Here is a 16,232-nt window from a genome sequence, read left to right as displayed (position 1 = left end):
CCCAAAATAAAGTCTGACACTGTTTCCACTGTTTCCCCATCTATTTCCCATGAATTGATGGGACCAGATGTCATCACAGGTACAGGCAAACAAGCCAGGAGGAAAAGTTAATACTGCATTTAGCAGAGTACACATTTTATATAAGTGGATATAACTTGAATGTATAAAGATGTGTTCTGAAAAGTGGTAACTATTATTATCCTTGTGTTTATATGTCTTAATGTCAAACATCTCTAAATTATCCATCTGAAAAGCTATGGCTATATACCATAAGCAACAGCCCCACATACAGAAAAATGTCTGGTGATTAAAGCAATAACGACTAAGACTGAATGAAGCCACTTTCATTCTATTTCACTCCAAACCCTATTTTCACCAAAAGGACACATAATAAGGCACTCATTTTAAGGAAAATGCGGCCTTCAGCACTGCAGTTTTCTTGTTGATTTTTAATTCAGAGATTTCCTACCACTGCAATTCTTCAACTCAAGGCTCCACAATTTAGGACAGGTGGCTGCAGATCTAGACCACTTGATAAATCATCTAGTTGAAGATATGATCATTTATCCCCAGGTTGGGAAAAAGTCAAAGGCTCTTTGGGTGTATATAGCTGTTTGAGGGCCTGAGAAAAATGAATCTTTCAATATTAGAAGCACTAGATAAGTCACATGAATGGAAAGTACAGGGGACCCACTTCATTCTTTAAAACTTCTGTCACAAACTGCCAAAAGGTAATTCCTGAAAGTTACAATGAATCATGCCAGTTAGAAGCTAAACTTCTAGGAGCCTCTTCCTCTTACCGATATACACAGAGAGATATACAAAGATGAATTTTTAGCCCTTTCTTGAAACATTCATTTAATATTCCTTTAATAATCTCTGATTACTAGAAGAATTTTAAAGGAAAGACTTGATCATTAGTGGTTAATGGAGAGGTTTTCAAATCCCTTCCAAATTCTGTGACACCACCTACATACATTGGGCAGAGAACAAAGACAATCCAATGGGTCAAATCTGAGTCCTCAAAAGGAGGAAAATCCTGGTTTTACTGATCTTCTTTTTCCTTTATTAGAATATTTATCTTGAAGCAAACAGGAAAAAATAAATTTGAAAGTAAATATATTATGGAAAAGAAAAAAAGAGCATCCAAAGTAAAATCCTAAAGAAATTCCATAAACTTGTTTATAATCAGTCAGCAAGTCATTAAACATGCATTATTGAATACATACTTGTCCTAGTACCTGTTCTGGGGCTCTAGAGATATATAAGGGCAGAGATCTCTGCTCTCTTATCTTCTTGCTGAAGTAAACCAGATGATAAACAGTAAGCAAAATAAATGCTAACATTTTAAAGTGTGTTAAAAGATAATTGTTATGGGAGATAAACTGGAGTAAGAGAGTTCAGGAAAGGGGCAAATCATAGTATTAAATTTGACTGTCAAAACAAGTCTCTTGAGACTCAGGTGCCATTTGAGCAAAATCTTGAAGGATGTGAGGGTATAGGCAATTATTTTAGTATCTCAAGGTAATTATGTTATTTTTCCCTCAAAGATACCTATCAAAGAAGAGAAAGCCCTAATTAGCTTGTCTGAAAATTTGGTCTTCAGGTGACGAAGTAGTATAAACTCAACTCATATATCACTCTGGTAAGTTATTAATGAGGCTAAACATTAATTCATAAAAAATTTTTTTCTCTAGGAGGTACTTCCAGTCCACAAGAAAATATTTCTTTCTGACCCCTTCAGTTCATTAATTTGCATTTAAAGAACAGCATATAAAGAAACGAGAATTCCTAGATTTGTTCAAAGGGAAGACAATTTATTTCAACTTCATCATTTTACGTGAGAGAAATGTGAAAATGTAAAAGAGAAATAGGGATATCTAAATATGGTTAAGTAGAATTAACTTTTCATGCTTAATTGTGCCACTATTCTCTGTAGTATGAGCCACCAGGACACTGATGTCGTTATTTATAACTTAATCATAGAATCCTAAATAATAGGGCATTTATAGGATAGGCAGATTTTGAGACTAATAACATCTTAAAATCCTGGGCATATTACAGATTATTAGTTTCCAGATTTACTTAATTTAAGGGTGTACAGTATGTTTCAGCATCACCATTGATAGAAACCATCTTCTACTTATTTTTGCATTTGTCATGTAACCGCATACTGGAGAATGGAGTATTTTTATTAGCTAATAATACAGATCCTAAGATTTAGACATGTGAGGCTGAATTATTTGCCCTGGGTCAGCAAAAAGGAAATGCAGGATTTGAACAGGTCTTATGACTGTGGTACTTACGTATCACACTATACTGGTCCTTTGTTTAAGATATTTTACTCCCCTAAAATGAAATCTTCAAAATGAGAAACAATAGCATCTTATATAATACTTTATGAGGAGTTTCCTTCATACTACCTCTAACTTTATTTTTAAAATAAGAAGATAGAATCCTGTTTCATGACTATTAGTGTTTAAGTGGAGCAAAGTCTTAAGGTCTCCTTAGAGTTGATAAATCTGTATCAGTTATTTTAGCCAAAATTTCCACAGTGTTTTGCCTATCATAATAAGCAATGTCTCCCATTATATGTTATAAATAAAATAGTGTCAACAATTTGTAAAGATTATCTGAAAAGTTCTTTTCTGCTACAAAGTTCTGATTCTAGTTGAAGATTCGAGTCCCTTTAGCATATGAGCTAATGAGTATCCTGGGTAATTACAGTATTCTTTAAAACCACTGGCCAAGACAAGTTAAGACATATCTACTTACCAGCCTAAAGATTCTGATTTTTTAAACCTAGATTAATTTAGGCTTCCTTCATAGCTCAATTGGTAAAGAATCCACCTGCGATACATGAGACCCTGGTTCTATTCCTGGGTGGGAAGATCTGTTGGAGAATGGACAGGCTACCCACTTCAGTATTCTTGGGTTCCCTTGTGGCTCAGCTGGTAAAGAATCCATCTACAATGTGGGAGATCTGGGTTCAATTCCTGGGTTGGGAAGATCCCCTGGAGAAGGGAAAGGCTACCCACTGCGGTATTCTGGCCTGGAGAATTCCATGGACTAAGTCCATGGGGTCACAAAGAGTCAGACACGACTGAGAGACTATCACTTCACTTCACTTCACTTCAGATTAACAAAAATACATTTCAACATGGATAAATAAGATAAAATCATTATTTTGTAAAAGAAATGATCCTTTTAATATTCAATATGATATAATTTTTTTTTTTGCTATTTATGATCTATTTCAGTAAAGAATCTAAAGTTATATTTATACTACCTCATTCTTTAAACTGTTAGACTGTGAAGAATCCTTTCTGTGCTGTTAAATGAGGATTAATTAATCCACTACAAGCTTAACAAAATCCTTATTTAGTTTACCAGTTATTCAATGTCATAATTGTGTATAGAATCTAAATAGGAAGCTTCTCATCACAGAACCAAGAGTGAAGATATAAAAAAGGTGCCGGGGCGTTTCATAGTAAAAACATAATGATAAAAACCATTAAACTGCAGCAAGAGGTAATACAGAAATATTTACTCTTCCAGTAGCTTTTCTTCATTGTGCTCAGAACTGACAGGCAGGTAGGCTAAAGAAGACTGCAAAATAAATACCAAATTTTAAACAGTCATGTAGCCTTCTAAGTATATTACATTAGTGAAGTAGACATTTAATATCTTATTTCATGAAGTGAAATTCTGGTCTTTCCATGTTCTGTGGCTGAGGAGCTTCTAGTACTGCAACAATAGAAGTCACAATAAATAAACAGAAATAAATTATGCCTCGGTTGCAAATGAACCACACGTAAGCATTTCAATACAGTTAAGATTCTGTCAACACTCAAAAATGCTTCTGAGCAATGAAGAATAGTTGATATTTTGAAGCTAAATGAGGAGACATGACTTCAGAAGCCATACAAAAGAAGAGAGATATGATATTTTCAAAACTAAATTAGTTCTATATCAGATATCACAGTAAAATGTATTTCCGAGTTATAAAACAAACATGCATCATGACGTTGGTAACTGGAAACTGCACTTCACAGACAAATTAGTCACAAAGATGATAGTTGAAACAAAAATTATGGAAACAGAAGAAGATGTATACTACTACTAAATATGTTATTTTTCTCTAAGTATTAATAATACCAAATCTATTTTAAAAATAGAATATTAGTTATGGCTTCACATTACAGGTAAAATTTTAAATACATAATCTTTGATACTGCTTATCAATTAGGTGAGTGGAACTAACTATATATAGATATTAACACAAGGTTATGAGAAAAATCTGCATTTTCTTTACAGTTATTCCATTTTAAGATCTTCATTTTCACTAACACAATGAAGTTTAGGAACTTTTGAAATGTGTAATTACATGGTTGACAGTTGTAATACCTTGGCTTTCTAGTATCATGAGAAACACAGATAATCAAACAATAAACATTTGAAAGAGTCAAATGGAAACTTATTTTGCAAATATAGTGCAGGATTTACAAATGAAAGGAATAGCAAATATGCTCATATCACATTAAGACATATCACAGATACGACAAATTCTGGCTTGTTTGAAAGCTTGCAATGCTAACCCAATTGAAACCCAATTGAAACCCAATTTAAATACAAGTCTTATGGTACATCACAATTGATACAGGTTAAAAAAAAAGAACTCAGAACTCATGGAAACCGCATTAGTTAGTTTAACATTATATGTGAATTTCAGGAAATGTCCTGTGTTGCTATCACACAAATAGTGAAAGTTAGAAAATACGGTTTTATTATTTGCCACTGTGACAGTGAATCACATTAAAATTTTTGAAAACCTACAAACACAAAAATACAGGGACCTTTTACTTCCTTACCATTGCTGTTCATAGGTTAAGACATATTAAAGTGATACCAGAATGATATTTTATTAGAAAGAAATACTGTAGCTTTGAAAAAGGATATGATCGGAAACAAAAGAAGTGTAGAGACAGACAGCATTCAATATAATCTATTGCTACAATTCTTTCTAGTTACTTTTACAAGTTTCCTTTTACTTTTCCACCCTCTACTATGTCCACCACAAACCCTCCATGTCCTCCTCTATATCTACCTTTTCCAATACACCCCCAAGTTCAAGATACAGTAAGAAAGACATTCTGGAAATACAATGGTCAAAAAGAAAGTCAAGCTTCCTGCCCTCATGGAGCTTACATTCTACTAGGAAAAGTTGACATTAAATATATAATCATTCACATAAATATATACAGTTATAATAATTGTTATGATGGAAAATATAGGCTTTTGATCATCATTTAATGGACAATTATTAACCTATGCTTCTCAGCTATTTAACCAGTCAATGATGGCTGGATTTGCAGTGTAACTTTCTTTGACATTTTCTGATTTAAATGGTCATTCATTTCTCTCAAATATTAGAGTAAAATATAATCAATTGTTAGAATGAAGTGACCAGTTTAAATACACATAGAAGAAAACAAGCAAAAAACTGCCTTCCCAGACAAATAGATAAATCTAGATTCTCAAAAGGAGTGGAAAATAAAGTTAATATTGTCAATAGTCCTAACAATACTGTGGCAAATCTCAAACCTAGAAAGAAAGCAAACACAGTGTCACAAAGACTGCTTGAATCTATCTAACCACAACCAATAGGAGTTTGGTTGGCCCTGAATATTATCTCTCTTAGTTATCCCAAAGAAAATAAACATTATTCCTAACTGTAATCATTTAGAAAACATGAAAACAAATAAAAATAATCAACTCTAAAATGTGAAACAGAATGACCAAGTCAAAATATGAGTCAAGATGGTCTACAAAAAGAGTGAAAAAGTTTTTATTTCTTTCATTTTGATTCTGCCAGCAAAGCAACGAGCCCTAACACGTCTCCAGCTGACTTATCTGCTTTTGTCATACAATATGATAAGGAATTCTGCAGTTTTCAAACCCTGAAGAAATAATTACGGAGTTTGGAAGGATCCATATCAACTGTGTAAGGATATATCACAAAGTGATACCAGTGCTTACCTCTAGAGAGAAGCCTGAGGAGGAGGATGAAGGAGGTTATCAGAAGAAATGTTCCTTTTAAAAATGTACAAAATGTAATACAATTGTCTGTCACTGGACATTTAAAAGTTTAGAAAATACCTAAGAATCCATATAAAATATATCAAAATGATAGCAATAATATTCTTGAAGCTAGTTTTGCTTCTGGATTCAATAAAGGAAGATTTTAATTCCCAAATGATTATTCCAGAGCACCTGAATTCACTACTCCTAAAGAGAAATGGTGGGTCCAAAAAATGTTTCAGGATTAAAATTTGACGGGAAGATTTGACAAGCATGAATTTTCCATGCATTATGTTATTTAAGATTAGGTAGATTTAACACATTTCATGCACAACTAGGATTTAACCTGATACAAAAGGCTACACTGTAAAGTTTCTAGACATTTTTGACTCCTCCAACAGGTGGTACAAGGCTATCCTTGCCTTGTAGGATAGCCTCCTAAAGGAGACCCTGATTCATATTATCTTTATGTTTTCTGAATGCCCATCACTAATCATACTATTTACCACTCTCCCGGCACTTCCATTTCTTTCCATGTTTTCATTCCTTATTTTATTGACACTCATTTATGATTCATCACAGTCAAGACTGGATTTTTTGTTCTAGAATGCAGATTTGTTGAACTAATTTGCAACTAATGCAGACTTACAAATCATGTTTCTCATTATATATATATGCATATATATATATATATATATATATATATATAGCTTAACCAACATGTAAAGGTGATCACTGTTTTACAAAATACCCAAGTCCATCTCAAAGTCTTCATATCCCATTTAACACCAAGAAGTGTCCTAGCCCTATTAACAGAAAAATAATGTAAAGTAAATACCAAATTCCTGTCCTGTATAGTTTTGTGCTGATTGAGAAATAAAATTTGATGAAAACTGGTAAAGCAAAAATATTTTTGACACACATGTCAATAGAAAACTTTTATGACTGACATAATACAACTGAATAAAGTTAAGTGACACAACGTTAATTATACCAAAATGAATATCAGGTAAGCATAAAAATGAATTATTCCATATGTAGAGTTAAATGGTTATATAATTAGAGTATTATTTTTAAGAGTTACTTTTTCACAATGTAATTGATATATATGTGTATGTATATTTAGAAAGTTATGTATACACATGCATTCATACAAATATATGCATGCACATATACAAACACATATACATTTACTTCACTCAGCTAGTAAAATAAAATATAAATACATTTCCCTCTATGTCAGCCTGATTCCTATACTATGGAACTTGGGGGAAAATGCCCACTTCAGAAATGGAAGTAACAGTAGTTTAGCCTCAAAAAAAAAAAAAAAAGAATTTTAAAAGTATCCCAAATGGTACATAAAATTTCTAAAAGAACTGATATATGTTGTCATTTTCACAGTTTCTGAAAGTGTAAAATAAGGTTAAGTTATATTATTTGCAATGGCTGACCAAAATACAAACTGCAATAACATATGTTCTCTTTTTATTGGCTCAAAATACTCAGACAACATTTGTTTCTAAAGGTCTATGTTACACATTTAAAACTTTGATATCCTCTCTTACTTATTTCTACACTCATATTCAGGGCTTTTTTTTTTTTTAAACAGAAAAGCTTCCCTGCTGGATGACAGTAATGTAAAAGGAGAGAACTGTGTGCTTTGGTACCAATTCACCTGATTAAGGTTCAGAGCAAAAGAGAGATTCAGAGAACTCAAAGAAACACATGCTTGTGTTTAAAACAGCCAAAATAAAACAAAACTAGATACCAAGGGCACATTCATTCATACACAGTTAAAAATGGTTAAAGGCTATGAGACATATTTATATTTACCACAGCTGCATGTCATCTATTTTCTTTTAATGAAAACATTAAACACAACGTGGATGGTTCTAAATGGCAAACTAAGCATGCTTTTAAATTTGGCACCAATACTGTCAAAGAATACACATGCCTGACTTACCAAGGGATGCAGAAATGTATATCTAGTTGACAATGTTCTTAAAACAAAGTTAGTGTCCACAAAAGAAAGAGCAGGCTTGTCTTGAGCCTTTATCTCTCTTATGACACTACCTTTTAGAGCTACCATGGAGTCAACATGTTTATATAACATCTAGAAGACCACAGCCTGATGAGCCTGCAGCAGTACATTTCAACGCTGCACATGCTTTGACTTACATTCTTAGGCAGAATAGCTGGTGCAGGTGTATTCCAGAATTAAATATTTGAGGATGATATGTTTCTGGTGGCTACACTCATTATTTAACTACCATTAAATGATACTGCAAAAACTGACACTGAAACCTGTAACTAATCTTTAAATATGCTAATTATATAAGCTGCTGACATTAAAAAAAAATACTCTAAAGAACAAGAAAAAACAGAGGGAAACATTTTGATGGATTTTTCTTACCTTAAATTCATAAAATATTCATTACCACTCACACCTACCTCCCAGTGCCCATTACTAATGCCAAAAGGTCTAAATATATTTGCATAACTTAGACACACTATTATTCATATAGATGATATTAAGAAGAAATAAAATAACGTAATACCTTTACTTTTACCTATGGATTTGATGAAATGGTTCCATGAAGAAAGGGTTTCCATACAAAGAGAATAAAGAGGAGAGAAACAACAATAAGAATTATGAATATATGTAAATGTACTACTCTTTGAAAATTAAATATACAAGAAGGTATAAATAAGGGTTTGAAAACAAATGGAGATATAATCAATACATGTTGAGAAATCTGCCTTTTTTTAAGGCAATACGTGCAGGAAATTAGAAAGCCCATGCTCACTTTAAAAGACTGCACAAAAGGAGATACACAATGCCTGTAGGTAGAAAAGTATTGATTTTGTAGAACACTATACTCAGCATTCAAGAAGCCAGAAGCCAAAGATGTCTGCATATGTTCCCAAACTGCCATGCATGGGTGAAAAATGGACTCTTTTTGGTGCAGTACATTAAACCAAGTATCTTCTTTCATATATTAATGGCTCTCTGATTTTCTTTACTATAACTACCTTTAACTGCATATGCTGATAAACATATGGAAACTCTCAATTACAAGTTCTTATGTCTCATTTATTTGCAGATATAGTGCAAGAATGAAGGAAAATAAAAGTCAAAGGAGCAAACCAATACCAAACCAACAAATAAAGGGGAGAAAAACACATGAAAAAATGTGAACAAAGTTATGCATTTTATTTGCAGCCAGATAACTTGCAAGCATTTGCCCATCCTTTGCAGCAATGGTTTGAAAGCGGCTAGAGAACAAGAAAACACTGAAAGCAGAGTGGAAAAGGAACAGAGCCCATACCTTGGTCGCCCATCATCAGGTGCGCCAGACCTTGAAGGGAAACAAGAGCACAGTCAGCAATAAACAAGGGAGCATGGGAAGGCAGGGTTGTCACAGTGACAAAAATGTTCAGTGACAGACATCTTGTTTCCTATGAGACGTGTCTGTATCACAGAGGCAAATCAAAAGCATTCTTTCAACTCCGGGTTGGAATGCTTTGGGGCAAAGACTTACAGAACTGCAATTTAAACACTTGCATATGCTGCACTGTGTATTTCTTCTATGTATCAGTTGGAGCATTCGACAGCATAAGAGCATGACTTAAAATCCAAACAATCCCTTAAATATTGCATCTGCCCTGCATGCCCTCTGATAAGGCTGTTTTGAACACTGCCCCCACAGGGTTTGCCTTCTTTGGTGACGAAATTATATTTAAAAAAAAAACAAAAAACAAAAACCCAAGGGAATACCTGAAACATGGGCTGGGTCTGATCTTTTTCCTCTCATAAAAAATGAGATGTTTCATAATTAAATGAAAAAAAGAAAAATACATCCTGAATCACACTGAAATGATAATGCAGAAATGGCCCCTTGTCTGACACAGTTAGGAACTGAATAAGCTTGTTCAAATATAAAAGAGATCATCAGACATGCAGTTGTAAAGTTAGAATTTTTTTAAGAAACAATGGATGACCTTTAAACAGGCTTAAGTAATTTTCCATGTAAAACAAAATTATTTAACATTTTACTTAAACATTTCTTCAATATTAAAGTATGAGTTAACATGAGTATATTTAAGATATAATTTCATCAAGATAGTTTTCTAAAAGAATATGGAATTCCTTTTGTTTATTTAAATTATTTTTAATTCTTCCTTGAAAATTTTAGATTGAAGACTACCCGTTTTCTAAAGAACACTGGTAATTTTCTTTTAAAAATTATTTCACTATCTATAAATATATGTTTTACTTTTCAGCATTAATTCCTAGTTCTTTATTCTAAATTTAGAAATTAAGTTACATTTCAATCCCTATATATTTCAAGAATATGGGAAAATGCTAGAGAAATAAAGCATACATACAAATTTAATAAAATATATTTGAGGCTTTGAGCTAAACAGCATTGTATATTACTTGAATCAGTACTGAAATAACCTGTATTATGGCCTTAAAATTTTAAGGGGTATTTACACATTACTGTGGGGCAGACACAATTACAAATCATCATATAATTATGATATAAAAATTACTTAGTACAGTAGTTCAATATTTCTGTAATCTAGTTTCTTTTATATTTTCTAAGTGATTTTTAAACAAAACAAAAATCACAATCAGTTTAAAAAGTTTATGATTCATTGGTGACTCATGATACTTTATATGCTTAAGAATAGCAGCTTTTCTGCCCAGGTTATACAATTTTTCATTTAATTTCATTTAAAAATTACTATATATTTCCTAACAATAGTTCATAACTTTTTTGTAAAATAAATCAGGGAAATAATTCTGTGCAAGATGTAATTTTTACATTCCCCTAATGGCTTTTAATACTACCTTAGTAAGAATAGAAATTTTTAAATATCAATAACATTTGCATTGTTTGTGTTATACTCCCTACCTCCAAGGCAGCTAGACTATATGGTCAAAGTGGAGTTATAAACATAGACATTAAAAATTATGATCGAATAAAGTGAAGTTGCTCAGTCGTGTCAAACTCTTTGCAATCCCATGGACTGGAGCCTACCAGGCTCCTCCATCCATGGAATTTTCCAGGAAAGAGTAGTGGAGTGGGTTGCCATTTCCTTCTCCAATGATTGAATGAACTTTATTACAATAGTTTATGAGCCTATACTCTGAAAATCTTGTCAATTTTTTTCATGAGATGTGTAAGGAGAGAGTCATACATGCTCATTAAGCTGATTTTAAAGCCCCTTTGAATGCAACTGGATTTAAAGAGAAAAGAACAAAAACATAGACCTTTTTACAGGATGATTAAAGAAATACAAAATAAGCCAAAAAGATACTTAAAAAAAAAAACCAACCTTTTGAATTCAAATAACATGCACAATTATAAATGAGAATGATTTTGAACAATGTCAGTCAGACCTGTAAGGGTAATATCTTTACCAAGTGCACACTCACATGCTATTTAAATTATACTGTAGAAAAAAAGATGCCATTTACAGAAGCAATACCTGGAAAATTTTTCGCTGATGATTTCTTTTAAACTTTTAATTTGTTTTACTTAAATTATGAAACAAATGTTCGGCAACTAAGCAATTGAAAGAATCCACGAAATAATCACAAATAATATGCTGATATCTGCTACTGATCAATTTTGTATTACCATGAATCATTCTTTGAGACATTAAATTTTAGTAATTTTAATCTGTTACATTAGATGGGGACTCTTTCTAGAGAATCTGAACTGCTAATGCTATGATTATGTAAGGTGATATGACATCAATTTCCCTTTCATAATTCTTTGCACTTCCTAGTTCTTTTCATGTTTTTATCCTTTACATATTCATTTTAAAGCACATGCACTAATGCATTTAAGTTCCTTAAAGGTAAGGATGTTGAAATATGAAACTAACACAACATAGAAAATCAACTATATTTTACTATTTTTTTCAATTTAAAAAAAGATGTTGAAACATGTTTTAGTTTGTTGAATTCAACAGGAAAAATGTATAGCTTTCTCAAAAGCTCTTGATAATTTTAGAAAACCTTGAACAAATACCATAATTCTATTTAACAGACATAGAATATTACAAATATACTTACCAGTAATCATGCTGGAGTGCTGAATGCTTTTATTTCCATGAACCAATGGCTTATTTTTAATCTAAATTTATGCCTCTTATACTTTATTTTGTGTTTTTTAAAAAATCAAATCATTTGAAACTAAACCAATGGGCTAGAGATGATATAATAATACTCAAAATTTACAAAAGAAATAATTTTGATCAAGAAAAAAAAATGGAGAATCATGCACTGGGTTCGGAAACCACAAAGATATATTTTTTCATTTAAAATAAAAGAAGCAAGATTGTGTCATTTTTCCATGGAGAACACTGAAATAATTATTCTAAGGTTTATATGGGATGCTGAAGTCCATCAAGGGCTGGAGTTAAGGTTGAAGAGGTTTCATAACACTTGGGGCTGAAGGGAGTTGAAAGTGTGTGTTCTATATGAAAAATGATACACAATCCAGAAATCAGCAAATACTCAGAAGTTCAACTTACCGTCTACATTCAAGATGTACTCTACTATTACTAAGAAATAAAAAGCAAATGAGAGTTGGAAAACAAAGTAGAAAGCACCCACCTTCCACATTGTTGTCTTCTGAAAGCACATGACAAGGAGGGAGAGAAAAGGAAAAACATTCATTAAGCAGCATGCAGACTAGACCTTGCCTTTGCATGTCTTTTTCATGCAAGGCACCAAACACATCATGCAAGTGCTCCATCGCTCCCATTCAAAGGGGAAAAAAACAATCACAGGAAGCAGGTTCCCTCCCACTGGCAGCATTTAAGGAATATGAGACAAAATTTCAGTAATACTGCTGGGTACTGAGCAAGGAGTTTTCAAAAGTCTTTCATTGCCCTGTGCAAAACATACATAACTCTTCTATGCTGCTAGCACAGTTATCCTAGCAATTATTTCTAAAGCTTTTTTATAACGGTTCTAAAAGATTCTACTTTTAATTTTGACTTACTTGGACAAAAGAAAGTTCATGACAAGTAGTCATGAAATTTCACTTAAAGATATTCCAATTCTATCAGATATGTAATCTATTTACATCATGGCCTTGAAATATTTCTAATAAATTTATTTCCTTAAAAAACACAACGTAAATTTATGTACCTAAAATCTGTAATTTATTTAGTTTATAATGTGTTCATACTTTTTCACAAATGACAATAGTTTATTGCGGTTTTCAAAAATATAAAGTAGAAAAAATAATCATTACAAGAGAAATTCATTTGATAGCTGTTCATAAGACAAAGCTTACAATGATTTATTCACTTTGTACATCTATTTAGGGTGTGACTATGAATGTAGTTAATATACTGATAATATTGGGTGAAATTCCCTTGTTTGTCCATGTATCTATATAATACCTAAATTTTTCATATATTAAGTATATTTCCATATGTGTATATACAAACATATATAATCAGATTTTACACGTCTTAACTACACATAATCAATGTAAGTGTATGCAATATAAAACTATTAATATCTATAAGGCAATTGAAGTACTATTTGAGACACAGGGCTTGGGATCTAGGTAAGAAATGGAAGGAAAAACTGTTTTATGGCACTAGGGTGAGAGCAATTATTTTGGTACTTACAAAAAAGTTTTCAACAATAAGCATATCTATGTTGACATTTCTTGTCGTATTCTTATATTTAATTAGCTGTGCTTTTAAAAGAGGGTACATGATGAAAAGTATTTATAAAAAGTAAGATAATAGTAAATGCTGTTAAGCTGAAAGAAAAAAGAATAACTGCAAATGCACCATTTTATAGGTTGCAACAAACAGCTACTTAATAGTCAAAGTTACTAATGAACTAAAAATCATCAATTTTGTTTAAAATATATTAAGTGGAAACTGAAATATCAACACAGCTACATTTATTGACGTGGCCTTAATGCATAATAGAACATGGATAAATGTAGACAATTACACCTATACAAAGTAGTTCATTTCCTACAGTTCATGTTAAAAGAAAAAGTTTTTTTTAATGACTGAAATAATTGGTATGTGACAGTCATTTGCTGTTTGATTTAGGTTTCCTGTCTACCAAATAAGGAATCAGAATGTATTACTTTTCAAAGGCAACTTGGATATGACATGGTCACAAACATTAAGTTTTTGTTTTATTGCTTTATATTGAGAATCATATAAAGATATAGATACTTTAATGTTTAGGATACACTTTGGTTTTATAATGATATCCTTTGAAATTCTATTTTCCATTTAAGATGCTCATTTTTCAACAAGTTTATTAAATATGTGGAGTAAAACGACAAAATCAGGGAATTTAGAGGAGAGTTACTAAGCAAATACAGTCATGAGTAGGACAGTTCCCAAAAGGGGTTTTGGTAAAGTGTTGCATGGAAGTCTAATAGAGAAAGGAAAATGAAAACAAACCAATGAAACAATCAGCCATGACAAAAATTTTATACATGGGCTTCGTAGGATATGAGGAAAGGAAGGTGTGCTGACAAAATTAAGGTCAGTCAGTCAAGTCAGCTGAAAGTGCATTCTCTTTTCACTGTTAACTAAGGCACAGGGCCACAGGCAATACCATTGATCCTGTCTAGTCATAAGGCATTTCTCCGAGTTCTTACTAATACAGAGAACTAGGCTTAACCAAAGGAACTTCTGTTATGCAAATCCAAGTCATGCCCAAAGTGTAATCAAATCTTGACTTGATCATGTTCACAAAAATAGTCTTCTCATAAGACTCAGATTTTTTTACAGAAGTACTAGAGTAAAAGGAAAGGTAATGTATTAACTCTTATTTAAAGAAGAAGTGACAAATTGGCTTAGAACAGACTTTCCTTGAGTTTCTATATATTTTCAGATTCAATTATAGGATTGGAAAAAAAAACAAACTTGTCTTTGTTTCAATCTATTTTACCCCTTTGGTATTCATTCGCTGGCTTTAGTTGATGTAGAACCTGTTAATCTACAGATGATCTTTAGGTTATTTTGGTTTGGAAGTAGCTACATATAAATGGTCAAAACTCTAGCATTTACAGTCATTATCCATGTATTTTTTTTTTATCCTTTTCTCTTTCTTTTCTACTTGTTTTTTGGACTAAACAAACAATATCAAGTTTGAAGAGAAAAGTTTTTCTTATAACACCAACTTTTGATTTCTCTTTGCAACCAAATACTATTTTGAGGAGCAACAGAGAGATGCTAAAACTGGCATGCTACCATGTAAAGCTAAAGCAGCATATTTTCTTTAATGTAAGGCAGAAAGCACTCCATCTAGCCTTACCTGCACACACTGTCAAGTTAGGAAAAAGCTCTTGGGTTTGCAGAAAACCATGGCTTCTAAATGCTGCTCACCTAATCCTATTGTGTCTCTAGTAATCAGCTTTACTATGATTACCATGCCACATATAAAGATCACAGTCTTTCATTTTTCTTTTGATTGTGAAAATATTAAACATAAAATCATGAACAATATGACTTAAATTTTATTTTTCTTTCCGATAAGACATATTTCCTTCACAGATAGAGAAATCAAGTAATAGAATATCAGTCCCATTATGAATAATGGTTGTATGCTGACATGAGGGAAGAGGCAGACTTTTAAACTGTATGCAAAATTGTAAGCTTTAAAATTACTTCCAAAGAGCATCTTCATAGATGCTTTACTGCTGGTCCCCAGCTTATAAGGAAGGCTTCCCAGGTGACTCAGTGGGTAAAGTATCTGCCTGCAATGCAGGAGACGCTGGAGATGCAAGTTCGATTTCTGAGTCAGGAAGATCCCCTGGAGTGGGTATGACAGCCCACTCCAGTATTCTTGCCTGGAGAATCCCATGGACAGAAAAGTCTGGCAGGCTACTGTCCATGGGGTCACAAAAAGGTGAACACAACTGAAGGGACTGAGCACCAGCTTATAAGAAGGCAAGGATGGTAACTTTATTATTACAGTTTTTGCACATAATCTTAATGGCATACTACTAGGAAAAGAAAAATGAATAAATTAAAAAAAAGTCCTTGTTTGAAAGTAAAGAAAATCAGAAATTTAATCATGCCAAGTGAATGAATCAAAGTATGGGATAAAATATCACAAATAACTCCTTTCGTATAAT

The 16,232-nt window shown here is 32.3% G+C and overlaps 1 protein-coding gene across 17 annotated transcripts in view; it reads right to left on the bottom strand.

Moving 5' to 3' along the window:
• The window catches only part of NRXN1 (neurexin 1), a 1,215,464-nt gene that overhangs the window by 1,089,232 nt on the left and 110,000 nt on the right, over positions 1-16,232 (bottom strand). For 9 of the 17 annotated variants that reach the window (XM_068971240.1, XM_068971223.1, XM_068971278.1 and 6 more), the window contains exons 2-4: positions 12,716-12,733; positions 9,411-9,440; positions 8,640-8,651 (exon numbers count right to left, since the gene is read on the bottom strand). The exons of 4 other annotated variants lie outside the window; for them this stretch is intronic. In XM_068971240.1, coding sequence (XP_068827341.1) covers positions 8,640-8,651; positions 9,411-9,440; positions 12,716-12,733 — 60 coding nt within the window. The remainder of the gene's footprint in view (positions 1-8,639; positions 8,652-9,410; positions 9,441-12,715; positions 12,734-16,232) is intronic. 4 more of the 17 variants (XM_068971250.1, XM_068971215.1, XM_068971287.1 and 1 more) reach the window with 3 other exon arrangements.

This window comes from Capricornis sumatraensis, chromosome 1 (assembly GCF_032405125.1).
Source record: "Capricornis sumatraensis isolate serow.1 chromosome 1, serow.2, whole genome shotgun sequence".
NCBI lineage: Eukaryota > Metazoa > Chordata > Mammalia > Artiodactyla > Bovidae > Capricornis > Capricornis sumatraensis.
Note: the sequence above shows the minus strand (reverse complement) of the source record. Positions and strands in the feature narration are given on the sequence as shown.